At 41.1% G+C, this 18,852-nt stretch overlaps 1 protein-coding gene and 1 pseudogene across 1 annotated transcript in view; one reads left to right on the top strand and one right to left on the bottom strand.

The window, feature by feature from the left end:
- maoa (monoamine oxidase a) overlaps positions 1 to 18,852 on the bottom strand; it is a 68,756-nt gene that overhangs the window by 29,834 nt on the left and 20,070 nt on the right. The window contains exons 2-3 of the mRNA XM_088352232.1: positions 18,384 to 18,478; positions 17,090 to 17,227 (exon numbers count right to left, since the gene is read on the bottom strand). Of these exons, the coding sequence (XP_088208358.1) occupies positions 17,090 to 17,227; positions 18,384 to 18,478 (233 nt within the window). The remainder of the gene's footprint in view (positions 1 to 17,089; positions 17,228 to 18,383; positions 18,479 to 18,852) is intronic.
- LOC148352461 (U2 spliceosomal RNA) lies at positions 8,782 to 8,897 on the top strand (annotated as a pseudogene).

The raw sequence follows: 18,852 nt of genomic DNA, 5'->3' as shown, positions 1-18,852 counted from the left end.
GTCAAGAACCGGAACAGGACCCAAACGCGTGACGTTCTCACACAAGCCTTTTATTGCATGCACTTGAGGCAGCAGTCTGGAGTGATATGATAGGAAGCCAGAGGCCGACGAGATCAAAACCAATTGCCCGAGTTGATATCAGACGGATGGGGTCGATACCGGACAGGACGGGAGAGACAGGATAGATAATGAAACAGGATATCGAAAAGATACAGGACAAACTAGACGGGAACGAAAACTGGAGAGAATAATAAACAGGACAGAAATAGACGGGAACGAAACTTGAAACCGATATTAAACGGGACAAAATAAGAGGGAATACCATCAGGAAAACAGGACCGAGTCAAAACCAATGTCTTGCGGGGCAGATGTTCGTTGACAGGCTGACCAAGGAAAAATGAGAGCAGAGCTTAAAAAGACGGAAAGCCAATCTGTCAAGGAGCCGCACAGACTACACAGCTTGGGGTTTAGTCTGCCTATATGAATAGTTCGGTGCTGAAGTGCGCATTTCGGCGACATGCAGCAAATGAAAGTAAAACTTAACAAAATGGCACTGAAAAGGAAATCATTCTGCAGATTCCAATCTGCAAATAGTGAAATATTTGTCCGAAAAGCTGAAAGAAAGTTTCTAAAGCTTGTAAGCTATTGGTAGGAAAGGGAAATGACATCTGACGTTAGGGAGGTGGAGGGAGGAACCCGCGCGTCTTTTACTCTCTGGCCGCATTTAATCAATTCAACTCAAGTCCTTCTCCTCTGACCCCTCTCCAGTCTCCTCAGGTGTGCCTCAGGGCTCTGTCCTGGGGCCCCTCCTCTTTATAACCTTCTCCCCCTATGCTCATATCTTCAGGAAATTCAATATTTCTTTCCACTGCTTCACAGAAGACACCCAGTTTTACCTTTCCTGCAAACCCAACTCGATTCTCCCACCACCTGACCTCAACTCTTGCCTTTTTGAAATAAAATTTAGAAAATGGCAGTAGGGAACCCTGACCAGCCCGACTTAATGATTGATTTTAAGCAAAATACATTTTATTAATCCTTTATCTATGTACACCACATACTAGCAGAATGAGGTAGAACCTGTTTTGACGAGACCACAAAGTACTGAAGACTGTATAAATAACCGAAGGGATTTTGTTCTAAATACATTAAAAAAGGATAATTGAATGCAAATCTAGAAGTCTTAGTGAAATATTTAGCAAATGTGGTGTTTACCTATTGCACATAGTAGCCTGTCAACAATCTGTCGACAGTTTAATCCTTTTAAAACCAGCGAGCACACCTTAGTAGGTAGGTGTTTCTTTGTTTTCTCAGGTAAAATATGTACAACGTGTGATATATAAAGATGTTTGGTCTTGATTCAAAAGAAAAACAGGATTGGTACAATTTTTCATAGCCAAATTCAAGCATGTTTTGAGGAATTTCAAAGACAATTTTCTGATTTCTGTCATGATTACTCATGTGACTCGCTTGTTTACCGACGCGGGTTCTGATTGGCTCTCTGTCCCTGTTTGAACCCAGTCCTGTCTGTCCCCGGTTGTCAGTCTGTCTGCGAACCTCAGTGTATACTAGGCAAGCCTTTTTTGAAGCTGACTCCCACCTGTCCCGTTTTTGCTCCCGTCTGTCTCCGGCTACGACCTGTTTTGCTCCTGACCACGTCTGCTCTCCCGTCCCGGCTTACGACCTCTTTTGTCCTCGACTACGTCTCCTCTCGTGTTCTGGCTTAATACTCGTTTCCGACCCCGACCACGCCTTGCTACGCAATTGGGTTCTGTTTCCGTTCTGGTCCTGACAATTTCTCAAATCCCATTAGAAGAAGAAATACAATGTGAATAGTGTCCGCAATTATAATCCTGAAGTTTTTAAAGTCCTTAAAAATGTCCACAATCTTCTCATGTGTTTTCCAGGTCCAATTGGAAACAGAGGATGGTGGTGTTCCTGTCTCCTTCGGTGTCTTTGGAAACCTCGTGTACCCTAAAAACTTGGGCCTGACTGGGTCATCAGCTGGGGACTACCGACCATTGATGTTTAGCTCCTTTAACCTCAGGACATCCACGATTTGCATTTTTAGAGGCACATGATTTTTAGATCTTGGGTAAATCACAAATACATTTGTAGATCTAAGTAAATTTTGTGTCAGGACCAGAACGGAGACAGGACCCACTTGCGTTGTGTTTCTCACAAGTTTTTATTGGAAGGAAGAGAAAGGGTTGCACCCACCATCCGGTGATTGCTGGACGCGGGAAGCAGGTTGCTCTGAAACTCGGATTGTGCTCCGAACACGGGAGTGGATCTTCCGTGGAGAGCGGTGGCGGAGTCAGGGACGGAAAAAAATGGGTCGATAGTTGGGACTGGAGAGCAAAAACGTGGTCTGGGTCGGAAGCGAGTCGTAAGCCAAAAAAGGAGAGAAGACGTAGTGAGGGACAAAAAGAGGTCGGAAGTCGGGACGGGAGAGTGGAAGTGGTCAGAATCAAAAATGGGTCGAAGCCGGGGGACAGACGGGAACAAAAAACAGTTGGGAGTCAGGGTCGAAAAAGGCTTGCCTAGTGTTCACTGAGGTTTGCAGACGGACTGACAAAAGGGGACAGACAGGACAGGGTTCAAATGCTGATCGGGAGCCAATCAGAACCCGCGGCAGTTGGCGCCAAAGGAGCGGGAACAGCTGTATTGCAGCCATGTAAGACGCTTATTGGGGGTATTAGGGGTTCAGTGTCTTACCCAAGGACACTTCGACATGTAACACAGACGAGCCGGGATTCGAACTGGGATCCCTTGATCCCAAGACGAGCGCTCTACCTCCTGAGTTACTGCCGCCCCTTTTACCCAACAATTACGTATATGGGGAGAGATCAGTCTCAAAAACAAATATATTTGCATACCTGTCAACCTGTACGTTTTTGCCGTACAAAGTACGTTTATTATGCATTTTAAGACGTGTACAAAAAAATCTGTACGGAAAAATGCAAATTTGTCAATGATGGGTACCATCCGGTATACACCAACTATTGAGTCGAAACGGCAAATCAATCGAGTCGAACGAGTTCACCGCGGCAGCCTCTATCTCTGCATCGTTTTTTTCCGTTGCAAACGAAGCGAGCGGTTTGATGCTATTGTGCGCATGCGTCTGCCGTCTGGGGATTTCCCATTATGCATCATTCTGTGGTAGTTGTGTAGTGAAAGGGAGTCCGTCTCTTTTTAGAGAACCGGCTTTTTCAGCTCAACTCATTCAAGAGAGCCGGTTCTCAAACGGCTCACTTGCTTTGATGCATTATATGACGAACTATTATGTTGTATAAAGAAGTTGAGAAAAAAAGTATAAAAGGAGAAAATTTAAAAAGACAAGTTTGTGGTTATCCCTTTAATCAGTATATTACCAACAATAATTTAATGCAGAAAAATAATGAATAATTTGAAAAGGAAAATTTTACTTAATTATATTTGCATGTATTTTATTTTCCAAGCTACTTAATTTTTGAACTTTTTTAATAATAAACCTCATTCATGTCGAGCAACAAAATGTGAATTAACAATATGTAGGACACAGGTGTCAAACAGGTGGCCCGCGGGCCAGATCAGGCCCGCTCAGGGATTGAATTCGGCCCGCGAGACAACACTCAGAGAAGCGCAAGAGAAAAACAAGCTGCAGGTTGAAATATGTCAACTTGATGTTGCCAAAGGCCGGTGCCACTCACAAAGATACTATACTTGTATTTCTTTTTCTCTCTCTTTCTCTCTCTCTCTCTTTCTTTCCCTCTTTTCCACCACTTTTCACCCACTCTCTGTCTCTGTCTCTTTCACTCTCTGTCTTTTTTCTCTTCCTTTGTTGCTCTTTGTCTCTTTCTCTCTCTGTGTCTTTTTAACTTCTTTTGCTCTAACCTCCTTTTTTCCTTTTTCTCTCTTCCTACCCTTCGCGCTCTTCTCTCCTTCTTTCTTTTTCTCTTTGGATTTCTTTCTTCCGCTCCCTTTCTTTCCCCCTCTCTCACGACTTCTCTTTGTATCTCTTTTGTTTCTCCCGCTCTCTCTTTGTTTGTCCCGCCCTCTCTCCTCTTCTCTCCCTCTCTTTCGCTTATTTATTTCTCTTTTTTTTCTTTCTCTCTAATCTTACTAGTCCGGCTCCCGACAGAATGTTTCTTCTATCCTGTGGCCCCCGAGTTAAAATGAGTTTGACACCCCTGATACAGGATATTACGAAACACATGTACAATATAAAATGTTTAAGTACATAAATAAAAAAGACAAAAAAGATTATTTTGTATTTTGTGAGGGAAAATACGACAGTTTGTAAGGGCATGGAGCCCTGGAACGCGACAGGTATGTATTTGTGATTTACTCAAGATTTAAAAATCATATCTCCATATTTGCACAGGCAAAATTAAAAATCACAGCGGTAAATTTGCCTTTAGAAAATACACGATTCATACCTTTAAAAGGAGAATTGCCTTTAATAGTCCTCAATAAGTGCTTGAAATTGACCATAAAAAGGGTGTATGGATCAACTCTAGTTTTATCTATTTTATGATGATTGCACTTTTGTCAGTCGTTCCGACTTTTGACCTGTTAGTCAACAACCAGGTAGGAGATTACTCGGCTAACGTTCATTGAAGCAAAGGTTATACCAGCAGGGTTGGGTAGGGTTACTTTAACTGGATTACTTTCAATGACTTTTGGATGACTCCAATATCAAATACGCTAATTAAAGACAAAAGAAGCTAAATATGAATCAAATGATGACTCACAACACATGGTAAGCTTTCTCTCCTGGCTTTGATCTCTTTGATCTCCGGCAAAACATGGATTGGGTAGGGTTACTTTACTTGATTACTTTCAATTACTTTAGGATGATCCAATACCAAATATGCTAATAAAAGACAAAAGAAAGTAAATAGGAATAAAATGATGACTCACAACACGTGGTAAGCTTTCTCTCCTGGCTTTGATCTCTTTGATCTCCGGCAAAACCAGGGTTGGGTAGGGTTACTTTACTTGATTACTTTCAATTACTTTTGGATGACTCCAACACCAAATATGCTAATAAAAGACAAAAGAAACTAAATCTGAATAAAATGATGACTCACAACACGTGGTAAGCTTTCTCTCCTGGCTTTGATCTCTGGCAAAACCAGGGTTGGGTAGGGTTACTTTAACTGGATTACTTTCAATTACTTTTGGATGACTCCAACACCAAATATGCTAATAAAAGACAAAAGAAACTAAATATGAATAAAATGATGACTCACAACACGTGGTAAGCTTTCTCTCCTGGCTTTGATCTCTGGCAAAACCAGGGTTGGGTAGGGTTACTTTACTTGATTACTTTCAATTACTTTTGGATGACTCCAACACCAAATATGCTAATAAAAGACAAAAGAAACTAAATATGAATAAAATGATGACTCACAACACGTGGTAAGCTTTCTCTCCTGGCTTTGATCTCTTTGATCTCCGGCAAAACCAGGGTTGGGTAGGGTTACTTTAACAGGATTACTTTCAATGACTTTTGGATGACTCCAATACCAAATATGCTCATAAAAGACAAAAGAAACGAAATAGGAATAAAATGATGACTCAGAACACGTGGTAAGCTTTCTCTCCTGGGTTTGATCTCTTTGATCTCCGGCAAAACCAGGGTTGGGTAGGGTTACTTTAACTTGATAACTTTCTATTACCTTTGGATTACTCCAATACCAAATATGCTAATAAAAGACAAAATAAACTAAATCTGAATTAAATGATGACTCACGTGGTAAGCTTTCTCCCCTGGCTTTGATCTCTTTGATCTCCGGCAAAACGAACATCAAATGCGACAGAAACAAAATGAAAATGAATCCAAACATCATTTTTGCCGTTCCATGTATTCCGTTACTCCCCAAGCCTGCACAAAATGTAGTCATTTTTAAAGTAATAGAAAGTAATCCAGTTAAAGTAACCCTACCCAACCCTGGTCAAGAATATATAAAGGACAAATAATTGTTTAGCAATTCATACCGGATCAGCGTTTGATTATCAGATCATAAGAAAAGGTTTTATGAGGAAGCCCCATAGTGTGATTGATAAAGCCTAGTATAAAACATAATAAGGTCATAAAATACTTCATAAAAAGTCGGCTAGCCAATGAGTGACATGAAAGACCTCAGAAGCTCGCTGATAAGGAAGGCAATCGCTTGCCTTTTGGATTACAATCTGGCAAGGGGAAGCTGGTTAGCAACGCTGTCACGCTAGCAAAGCTAGCCCCATGATTACACAATGGCTGTGAACCATGTTCCCTGTAATTTTCCACAGGTCTGAGCGTTCACTCAAAGTCGGTGAGCAACGCTTGAAACAACAATGAGCCACCATAATCCCAAGTGTGGCAACTAAATCATTATCAAACATGTCCAAAACTTGATATCACGTTACATTTTGCTGAGTTTCCAGCAATGCTAAATGATTTTTCTCTTTTGAATGAATTGACTATTGTACGATTGCCTACAAACGTCGTTTGTTCTTACAATTCTTTAACAAGATATGCATTTCTTTTTATTTCCTGATATATTTTGTCGCATAATATTAGCATTTTTGGGGCCTTATTGAGTCGGTTGCAAGATACAGAACTGTACTTAATCACATTTTTGAGTGGAAGTACAATGTTGGCAACAAGATTGACTTGATATCATTGGAAATTATTTGAATGCAACAGAAAATGTTTCTTCTTTTTTCCGTGTTTTTTTCCTTTTTTTTTTTTTAATTCCTTTAAAAAAATCTCATTGTGTTTATTTTTTGTTCTCTATTTACTTTTTTCCTACTTTCCCTTTTCTGGCTTTTTTTCTAAATGTTTCCTTCTTTTTTTCTCTTCCTTTTGTTTCTTTTTTTCTCAGCTTTTCACTACTTTTTCATTTTGGTATTCTTTTCTTTTTTGTTCTAATACCCCTTCCCTTTAAGTCATTTTGTGCATAATTTTACATAATATTTGGTAATTTTGGGATTAAAGAAGCAAAAACAACCCGAAGAGCCGTTTAGGACCCGAAAGAGCCGGTTCCCTTAAGTGAGCCGAGCCGAAGAAGCCGGTTCTCGACAAACTCTACTAACTTAACTCAACTTCGTTCTGCTTCGACTCGACTTCAAAATACCACATTTAGGACACAGCGTCAGGGGAACCCGTGTATTTTTACCTTCATGCACTGTAACTTTGACTTAATTGGCTTCTTAATTAGCAATTTCGAGCCCTGATTTTTGTGCGCTGGCTCGATTTTCTCGTGCGCTGAGAATGTGCTAGCAGTGCGCGATTGCGCACGCGCGAAGCTTAGAGGGAACACTGGCTGTGAACCTTACTCCACTGACTTTCCACCAGGGCTTTTCAGGTCAAGATAGACTCTTTGCACAAAGGTGGCCCAACCCTCTGCCGACGCCAAAGCTATACTATTTCACACCATCAGCAATGTTTACGAATATTGTGCAGCTGTCGAATGAGATAGATCACCTTGGACAGCACAAATAGTGCTATTTAGTGAAACTGAGAATAGCAGGGCTAGCTACTGACCTATAGAGAAACTTATCCATGCATTTATCTCTAGCAGGTTGGACTACTGTAACGGCCTTCTGACTGGACTTTATAAATGAGCTGTAAGACAGCTGCAGAACATCCAGAACGCCGCTGCTCGGGTCCTGACTAGAACCAGAAAGTACGACCGTATTAGTCCTGTGCTCAGCTCTCTGCACTGGCTTCCTGTCGCTCAGAGAATAGACTTCAAGACAGCTCTGCTGGTGTATAAGTCTCTTCATGGTCTAGCACCAAAGTACATCTGCGACATGTTGGTCCCATATGAACCATCTCGGACCCTAAGAACCTCAGGGACAGGCCTTCTGCTGGTGCCCATGGACTTTCTAAACGAGCTGTAAGACAGCTAAAGAACATCCAGAATGCTGCTGACTAGAACCAGGAAGTACGACCACATTAGTCCTGTGCTCAGGTCGCTGCACTGGCTTCCTGTGGCTCAGAGAATAGACTTTAAAACAGCTCTGACATGGAGACCCTTGGCCGCTACTTTTTTCCCAAATGTTCAACCCTGCGGCTTATTCAGTGAAGCGGCTAATTTATGGAATTTTTCTAACGGCCACCAGCGGCGCAGGAGTTTAAAAGGTAAGATTAAGACCAGTAGAATGTGTGCACCAAGAAAGATTGCAATCTCTAAGTTTTAGCATATATTTTCTATAATGTTAAGATACGTTCTGATACTGATGAAGATGCCCTTGATGGCGATAGTAATGAGGAGGAAGTTGTAGATAGATAGATAGATAGATAGATAGATACTTTGTTCATCCCCGAAGGGAAATTAGACACTCTACCGTGAATTTTACTTGTAATGTATTTATTTTAGAGATTTATTCTGCTATGTGTTCTACGGACGAATCAAAAATAAGGGGCGGAGCAAACGCGGGCTGATGGGAAATGTGGTAAAGCTGAGTTACCGGTAGATCTGTCTGTTGTCGCAGCGGACAATAGTAGATATATATTTTTCCCCACCCTTAACTTTGGAAATATACATTTTGTTTCCTTGGATGACTTTCAACGGGACCCCGACTTTACAAGTCTGCATCCTACGTAAATTACGGGTATCATTATCTATCAGTGATGTCAACTATGGGTCTGGATTTGTGTACTATGGAGTTATTGCCTCTAGATCAAAGGCGTTTCGGGATACAACTGTGAACTTTGGGAACGGTGTAGCAAGGCTTTGATGCTAGGTCCTTAGCTTGGCCTTGGCTTTGATGCTATGTCCTTAGCTTGGCCTTGATGCTAGGTCCTTAGCTTGGCCTTTTGGCTTTTGATTTTTGCATTCCGGAGATGGAATAAGAGCTTGCTCTGTCCACTCCACGCATCGGCCCGGTATTGCAGTACCTCCGGGAACGGTGCATTCGCAATGATCGCAACAAGGCTTTAGGGCTAGGACCTTAGCTTAGCCTTTTGGCTGAGAGTAAGTGTCCCGGCTCCTAGGCTTTGTAGCGTATAATGAACTGACTGATAACGGATAACGGATAATGAATAACGAAGATAGATCAATAACCCTTAAAAACCCCTACAATTGTGGAACTCACAGTCCGTCCTGGATTAAGCTTTACCGCGGGCGCCCGCGGCTTATACATGAGTGCGGCTTGTGTAAGTGCAAAAGTGTCAAATACCTCAAAAAGTGGTGGGTGCGGCTTATAATCAGGTGCGCTTTATAGTCCGGAATTTACGGTAGTTCTTCATATATTTGCAGGAAGGCATTATGAAATACTGGAAGACATTGCGCAGGGCTTTTGATGGAGGCCCAGTGTCATGGAAACCATCCAGGAAGCTTCAGACAGATCTTGATCTGATAGTTGTTATGGGAAACGCACTCATGCGGTAGTTCGTGTTAATAGCATGATGATACAAAGAGTGATATTTCATTTAGTCGGCGGTTACAGGGTTTTTCTCTGGTATTGGGATTTATGAAACCTAACAAAGCTCACATCCACCACACACACACAGAGTCAGTCATGTGATTCCGAGGTTAGAAAGACAGCAGCAGCATGAAATCGAATCATGCGGAGGAAGACAAGGAAGCGCCTCATGCTAACCAGATCTGGAGGAAAAGCAAAGAACGATTGCATCCAATGTTCCCGGTCATTTTCCTTACGGGTCTGAGCGTTCACACAAAGTGTGTGAGCGACGCTTGAAACAACAGTGAGCAACAGCAATCCCAAGTGTGGCAACTGAGTCATTATCAAAGATGTCCAAAACTTGACATCACGTTACATTTTGCGGAGTTTCCGGCAATGCAAAATTATTTTTCTCTTTTGAATGAATTGACTATTGTACTATTGCAAAGGTTGTACGGCCTACGTTGTTTGTTCTTACAATTCTTTCAGAAGATATCCATTTCTTTCTATTTCCCGATATATTTGTCGCATAGCCTAGATGGTAAGGCGCCCGCTTTGAGACTGGGAGGTCGGTGGTTCGCGCCCCGGCCGAGTCATTCCTAAGACTTAAAAAGTGGTCGGCGGCGCCCTCTGTTGGCTGCGGCTGCATCGGCTTGCTACAACGGGTCAGGTGCAATCGACATTTCGTTCTGTGTACATTGTTACACAGAATGACAATACAAGGAAATTATTATTATTATTATTATTATTAACATTTTTGGGGGCTTATTTAGTAAGATACAGAACTGTACTTAATCACATTTTTTAGTGGAAGTACAATGTCGGCAACAAGATTCACTTGATATCATTGGAAATGATTTGAATGCAACACAAACTTTTTCTTCTTCTTTCCGTGTTTTTTTTCTACTTTTTTTTAAATGTTCCTTTTAAAAAAATCTCATTGTGTTTATTTTTTCTGAGCCGTTACTTTTTTCTTTTTGTTCTCTATTTACTTTTTTCCTTTGTTTGTTTCTTTTCTTTTTTTCTGGCTTTTTTTTCTAAATTTTTCCTTCTTTTTTTTTCTTCCTTTTGTTTCTTTTTTTCTCAGTTTTTCACTACTTTTCCATTTTGGTATTTCTTGTTCTATTCCCCCCTTCTTTTAAGTCATTTTGTGCATAATTTTACATAATATTCGGTCATGTTGGGATTTACAGAAGCAAAAACAACCCGAAGAGCCGTTTAGGACCCGAAAGAGCCGTTTCCTTTTAGTGAGCCGTGCCGAAGAAGCCGGTTCTCGACAAACTCAACTAACTTTACTCAACTTCGTTCCACTTCGACTCGACTTCAAAATACCACATTTAGGACACAACATCGGGGGAACCCGTGTATTTTGACCTTCATGCACTGTAACTTTGACTTAAATCGCTTCTCATTTGGTAATTTCGAGCCCTGATTTTTGTGCACTGGCTAGATTTTTTTGTGCGCTGAGAATGTGCGAGCAGTACGCGATTGCACACGCGCTTAGAGGGAACACTGATTGCATCTCTCCTTTTTGAGTGCTTTCAGCAATCTTGTCAGACACAATCCAAAGCTAACTTCATCATAACCCCCGAGGCCAAGATAAGCGTCATTATTATACAGAAGAAGAGGCCTAATGGTTGGCATGTTTGGAGCTGGTGCAAAATATTTTAGAATGTCTTACTCAGGGTATTTATTTAAAAATGTAGTCCGATTACAGGGTTGGGTAGAGTTACTTTAACTTGATTTCTTTCAATGACTTTTGGATGACTCCAATACCAAATATGCTAATAAAAGACAAAAGAAACTAAATAGGAATCAAATGATGACTCACAACACGTGGTAAGCTTTCTCTCCTGACTTTGATCTCTTTGATTTCCGGCAAAACGAACATCAAATGCGACAGAAACAAAATGAAAATAAATCCAAACAGCTTGCCAACATCGTTTTTGCCGTTCCGTGTGTTCCAAGAAACTCCCCAAGCCTGCACAAAATTTTGTCATTTTATTCATATTTAGTTTCTTTTGTCTTTTGTTAGCATATTTGGTATTGGAGTCATCCAAAAGTAATAGAAAGTAATCCAGTTAGAGTAACCCTGCCCAACCCTGGTTTTGCCGGAGATCAAAGAGATCAACGCCAGGAGAGAAAGCTTACCACATGTTGTGAGTCATCATTTTATTCATATTTAGGTTTTTTTGTCTTTTATTAGCATATTTGGTATTGGAGTCATCCAAAAGTCATTGAAAGTAATCCAGTTAAAGTAACCCTACCCAACCCTGGTTTTGCCGGAGATCAAAGAGATCAAAGCCAGGAGAGAAAGCTTACCACATGTTGTGAGTCATCATTTTATTCATATTAAGTTTTTTTTTCTTTTATTAGCATATTTGGTATTGGAGTCATCCAAAAGTAATTGAAAGTAATCAAGTTAAAGTAACCCTACCCAACCCTGGTTTTGCCGGAGATCAAAGAGATCATAGCCAGGAGAGAAAGCTTACCACGTGTTGTGAGTCATCATTTTATTCAGATTTAGTTTCTTTTGCCTTTTATTAGCATATTTGGTATTGGAGTCATCCAAAAGTCATTGAAAGTAATCCAGTTAAAGTAACCCTACCCAACCCTGGTTTTGCCGGAGATCAAAGAGATCAAATCCAGGAGAGAAAGCTTACCACATGTTGTGAGTCATCATTTTATTCATATTTAGTTTTTTTTATCTTTTATTAGCATATTTGGTATTGGAGTCATCCAAAAGTAATTGAAAGTAATCCAGTTAAAGTAACCCTACCCAACCCTGGTTTTGCCGGAGATCAAAGAGATCATAGCCAGGAGAGAAAGCTTACCACGTGTTGTGAGTCATCATTTTATTCATATTTAGTTTTTTTTATCTTTTATTAGCATATTTGGTATTGGGGTCATCCAAAAGTCATTGAAAGTAATCCAGTTAAAGTAACCCTACCCGACCCTGGTTTTACCAGAGATCAAAGAGATCAAAGCCAGGAGAGAAAGCTTACCACATGTTGTGAGTCATCATTTTATTCATATTTAGTTTTTTTTTGTCTTTTACTAGCATATTTGGTATTGGAGTCATCCAAAAGTCATTGAAAGTAATCAGGTTAAAGTAACCCTACCCAACCCTGGTTTTGCCGGAGATCAAAGGGATCAAAGCCAGGAGAGAAAGCTTACCACATGTTGTGAGTCATCATTTTATTCATATTTAGTTTTTTTTTGTCTTTTACTAGCATATTTGGTATTGGAGTCATCCAAAAGTCATTGAAAGTAATCAGGTTAAAGTAACCCTACCCAACCCTGGTTTTGCCGGAGATCAAAGAGATCAAAGCCAGGAGAGAAAGCTTACCACGTTTTGTGAGTCATCATTTTATTCATATTGAGTTTATTTTGTCTTTTATTAGCATATTTGGTATTGGGGTCATCCAAAAGTCATTGAAAGTAATCCAGTTAAAGTAACCCTACCCAACCCTGGTTTTGCCGGAGATCAAAGAGATCAAAGCCAGGAGAGAAAGCTTACCACATGTTGTGAGTCATCATTTAATTCATATTTTGTTTTTTTTGTCTTTTACTAGCATATTTGGTATTGGAGTAATCCAAAAGTCATTGAAAGTAATCAGGTTAAAGTAACCCTACCCAACCCTGCTGCCAGTTGGGATGAAATAGGGTTCATTTTTTTCCCCTTTGGAGATTTCACTTTTTAAGAAAGCGTATAAATACTTCCTGTAGATCAGTATTGAGGATATTGGAAACTACTTCACTCGTCCCATCATTGTGGGAGTTTGTGTGCGTGGATCTTGGTTTCGGCACCAGTATGTCAAATATTTTTCTCAGAACTGCAATGTGCTTGTTACACTTTTAGTCATTCCAACGACTCGAGTATGTCTGTAATCATCGTTCACTTTCTACTTTTACTAATGTCTATCAGAACACCATTAAAATGTTAGTTTCAAACCATTCCGTTTTAGATTTTGCTCAATATTTAGGGTCGTTGTCCTGTTGGAAGGTAAACCTGCGCCCCGTTCTCAGGTCTCCTGCAGACTCCAATAGATTTTCTGCCAGTATGTGTCTACATTCAAATTCCCATCATTTCTAACAATCTTCCAAGTCCCTGCTTAAGAAAAGCAATCCCAGAGAATCTCACGATGCTGCCAACACCATGTTTGACAGTGGGGATGGTTTTTGATGTGATGTGCAGTGTTACTCTTACTCCAAATGTAACGCTTTGCATTCAGCCCAAAAAGTTATATTTTGGTAGATAGATAGATAGATAGATAGATAGATAGATAGATAGATAGATAGATAGATAGATAGATAGATAGATAGATAGATAGATAGATACTTTATTCATCGCTATTTTGGTCTTTGGTCTATTGGTCTATTTCCATTAGTAATTTGTTTCTCCCATGTGGCTTTTTGCAAACACCAAACGAGTCTTTTATGGTATTCTTTGGAAAAAGGGTTTCTTCTTGCCACTGTTTGACTAATAGCTGTCATAAACACCGATTGGTCCATTTCAGCTGTGTACGCCTGCAGGTCATCCAATGTGATCATGGGCCTTTTGGTTTGTTCTCTGATTAGTTTTCTCCTTATTTAGTCCGACAGTTTAGAAGGACGGCTAGGTCTGGATAGTTTTGCAATGGTTTTATGTTATATCCATTTTGATGTTACTGCTCACACAGTGCTCTGGGAGGTGTGTAAATTTCGCAAAATCTTCTTGTATCCCATTCCTGTTTTGAACTTTTCCACAACTTTATCCCAAACGCGCCTGGTGTGTTCCTTGGTCTTCATAACGATATCTGTTCTCCAGTGACTCCTTTCACAGACCTCTTAGCCCATCACAAAGTAGATGCATTACAGTTGCACTCTGTTATTGAAGTCATTTAAGTCAACATTGGATCATTCAGAAATCATCAGGGAACTACTGTTTTTTTTCTTGAATATATTATGAAATGTTGAAATCATTTGGTTTCGATTTTACAATCTTGTCTCAAATGTTGATGATTCTTGGAAAATATTTTCAGTTTTTTTAGCTATAAGTTTGAAACCTGAAATGTGACAATTTCTTCAGGGGCCAATCATTTCGCTGGGTACCGTACTTCACCTGGAATCTTCACTTCTAAAGTTTTTTTCTCATGGAACTTAGATTTTAGAGCAAAAAGAACGCTACTTTAATGACATGTCTTGTCCTTAAATTGTGTCAACAGTGGATAGACAACAGATAATATACAGTAATCCCTCGGATATCGCGGTTAATGGGGACCAAGACCACCCGCGAAAACTGAAAATCAGCGAAATAGCGGCGCCCCTTCAAAAATGCTTAAAAAAACGTATACAGGTATACAGTACACCATATAGAATACGGGTAGAGAGAGAGAGAGAGAGAGAGAGAGTGAAATTCATGTTATAACAAAAAACTGAGCGCCACATAAGAAGGGGGTGAGGTGGGAGGAGTTAAAGGAGGGGGGGGGGTGAGCGAAGCGGTAACTCACCATAACTAAGCATTGTGTCAGGGCCTCCCCCTCCCCTTCACAATAAGAGTGTCCACACCGTGTCCTCAGTTGACATAAGCTCGCGCTCAATGGCGTCAAGTCAATAAATGCTTTTATTGAGAAGGTAAGGTATATTTTTTAGACCCGCCAAGCTCTGAACCCGCAAAAGCGCACTTGCGCGGTTCCACTGTATTTGTTTTCTCTTTCCTTTTATTTGTGATCCGTAAAAGCGCTGCATCACTGAGTTTCTTATGGGCACTGACGTGAAGGTCAGGTCTGCTCATGCTCAATTCCTTCCATATTCCTTCAATTCCAATTTTGTTTTTTAAAAGTCTGTGTGTGTTGCTAATGAGACTTACAGACTAGTTGATAATGGACAAGACTCAGAATTATCAGGAAAATGTTTGATAGTAACTCAAGTATTTGAATTCAGAATTACTGCTTATTGGTTAGAACAGCTATTAACCGGCACACATGCTTTGAAAATTCAATGATCTACTCTACCCAGACGGCGTGGGAAAAAGCCCTAGAACACATGTGTCGCCCAACTATTGAAGCTCATCTTCCAAAGGTAGGTTAAACTCAACTAGGTATCTTTATAGAGCATATTCTTTTATGAAAAGGATTATTTTTTAGTACAAAACAATACAGTTTACTTATACATGTCACGGTTGCCATGGCGCCCAATTGGCCCCGCCCGTGGGGCACCAGCTGCGGCTCGTTGACAGATTGGCTTTCCTTCTATTTGAGCTCAGTGCTCTCACTCTCCCATTGTCAGTCTGTCAACGAACCTCTGCCCCGCAAGACGTGGGTTTTGACTCCGTCCGGTTTCCTGCCTGAGTTTCATGTCCGGTATCGTTCCCGTCTATTTTTGTCCTGTTTATTATTATCTCTAGTTTTCGTTTCCGTCTAGTTTGTCCAGTTTAATTTCTGTTTTGATATCAATCCTGTCTGTCCCGTCCTGTCCGGTATGGACCCCATCTGTCCGATATCTGCTCAGGCAATTGGAATCAATCTCGTCGGCCTCTGGCTTCCTGTCCTTCCACGCCAGACCAGCTTCCTAGCGTGCATGACTCCCCATTTCCCGTTAAATAAAAGGCTTGTGTGAGAACGTCACGCAGTTGGGTCCTGTTTCTGTTCTGGTTCTGACATCTATCTTCCAACAACATCTTTATATCATATAAAAAACTAAATCAAAAAATGTAAAACATAAGCTGGATAGTTTTTACAGTATTTGCAAATGAAAACCATAGTCAAAAGGAGAGTACCAACTCTTCAAGGTACGCTAGCCAGATGTATCACCAAGCGACACAAAGAAAAAAAACTTTCTAAAATGTAATGGGAAAATTACAGTTTTAAATCCCCAGGACAAGAACTTTGCAAAAAACACAAAGTTACAATTTATGTACCGTAAATTCCGGACTATAAACTGCTACTTTTTTCCCTAACTTTCAACCCTGCGGCTTATTCAGTGATGCGGCCAATTGATGTCATTTTTCTAACGGCCACTAGCGGCGCTCGAGTGTTGCTACCATTAACTGCCCTGTCAAAGCTATATTATTATTATTAAAGCTTTGAAAACTCTCTCGGTGTACCGTCTTTCTTTGTCAATATGTCTAACCCATGTATAATATGTATTTGCAACTGTATATTTTTGTAATGTATTTATTTTAAACACTTATTCTGATACGGGTGAACGAAAAATGAGGGGTGGAACAAACGCGGGGTGCCGAGTTTAAGTGGGGACCGCTAAAGGTGAGGGACAGACAGTGAATGTGTTCATCTGATATATTTTTCCCACCTATACCTTTGGAAATATACACTTTTTTCCTTGGATTACTTTCAACGGGACCCGGACTCTGCAGGTCTGCATCAAACCTTAGGTACCGGTATCATTTTCCGTTCATTTTGCCGGCTGTGATTTTTGGACTGTGGACTTTAACGAAGGACATTCAGTTTCATTCGCGGGACTTGAAGTCGGGTTTGGGTTCATTTTGTGTTTGCGTTACATGTTTAAATGTGGGCGCATGCGGCTTACATACAGGCGCGCCTTGTGTATGTACAAAATCGGTTTTCCTCTTAAAATGTGGTGGGTGCGGCTTATAATCAGGTGCGCTCTATAGTCCGGAATTTACGGTAATATTAACATTGAACGTCCATCCGACAGGTACGTGGACCAAAATCAGATGTTAGTAGAAGAAGATTGGAACACTCACCTCGGCATAATGGAGCAAATCCTCCTCCTCGTTGACTTTGTAAGTCTTAATGCCGTACTGCTTAGCCAATCGGAGAATGCGATTCTGTGTCGGGCCCACGTAAGCCCCGCCCAGGTCCACCCATTTCGTTTCCTTGTTCTAAAATGAATTGGAACATAAATCAGCTTAAAACACTGTTTCTTTATTTTTGAATACTGATACATTCAAAATAACGGGTGTTCCAAAAGTTGTGGCCATATTTGAAGTCCCTATTATCTTCTTAACTATAAATAGTAGATAAAAGTTGTGCCATTTTAAAGCTAATTACGTTTTTTTGTAAGGCTATTGATTTTTCACATTAATAGTGTTCACTCAACCAGAGAAGCCATTTTGTGATTCCTGATGCGAGGCACCTGAGTCTGCTCCTTTGGCGCCAACTGCCTCGGACGCTGATTGGCTCCTTATCTCCTTTTAAACCCCCCGTCTTCCTGTCAACCGTTGTCAGTCCGTCTGCGAACCTCAGCTCCCGCTAGGCAAGCCTTTTTCGACCCTGACTTTCTCCTGTCCTGATTCCTGTGTGATTCCCGGCTCTGACGCCCTCTAAACTCGATTACATTTTTGCTCCCCCGTCCTGGCAATCGATCTGTTTCGTATTCCGAGCGATCTTTGTTGTGGAAAATAGACTTGCATTTGTAGAATAGAGTTGCATACATTTAGAAAGAAATGTAGAAAGACTTGCTTACAGTGTGACAGAATGTTGACATCATTTCGGGAAGGTCCTTGGGACCTTCAAGGACTCTCTGAGCAAACTGAGGCGAACAACATGTCCTAATAAGGGTACGACAGCATCTTCCTTGTTGTTAAGAGGACTAGGGCCGCCTTTTGGGTTGTACTCAAACTGAAGCTATAAAAGCGTTGTTATGTCTGGAGTTCTCTGAGTTCTTTGGGATGACGAAATAAAGAGCTCCCCCTCATGGCAAGCCTTGGTGTACTTTATTAAATCACGTAAGAAGACTTAAAAGATATCGAACCTGCATTTTCTCCTACATAAAATGGCGCCCAACGTGGGGCCATTTAATGTAGGAGAAAATGTGCGCAGGTTAGAGGGAACACTGCATGTTGGATGTGACATACAGTTTTGGGATCGTATTAGTGCAATATGCTAAAATAGTCAAATAGGGACAGGGAGCCTACTTTTGGAACACCCTGAGCACTACCCAACTGAGTCGGACATCTGTTCCATGATCAACAAAGGTATCTTACGTTAGCAATGAATTCTTAAGGCTAGCATCATCCACCGACATTCAGTTCTTACCCGTGCAGTCAAAGTTCGCCCGCCAACTCTGTCACGAGCCTCCAAGACAACCGGGCTTAGTCCACTTTCAAGAAGAAGCTTGGCTGCACTCAACCCTGAAAAAAGAAAAAGATGTTTCACCAAACTTCACGACGCGTACTCGGCATATGGGGGCGCCTACACACACTCATTCGCCAGGAAAAGGAAGCAACACCAGGAAGATGGTCTTCCTCAATGTGTGGACAAAGATCTGATCCAAGCCACTCCTGCCATCTAATGGTGATTTATAATCTCATCTCATCTCATCTCATCTCATCTCATTAGCCGTACCGCTTATCCTCATTAGGGTCGGGGGGAGGCTGGAGCCCATCCCCGCCATCTTCAGGCAGTGGGCAGGGGACACCCTGAACTGGTTGCCAGCCAATCGCAGGGCACACGGGGACAGACAACTCATTCGCTCATTCACACCTAGGGACAATTTGGACCGGCC

The sequence above is a fragment of the Urocampus carinirostris genome, chromosome 14 (assembly GCF_059441175.1).
Source record: "Urocampus carinirostris isolate Australia breed hairy pipefish chromosome 14, RoL_Ucar_1.0, whole genome shotgun sequence".
NCBI classification, from domain to species: domain Eukaryota; kingdom Metazoa; phylum Chordata; class Actinopteri; order Syngnathiformes; family Syngnathidae; genus Urocampus; species Urocampus carinirostris.
Note: the sequence above shows the minus strand (reverse complement) of the source record. Positions and strands in the feature narration are given on the sequence as shown.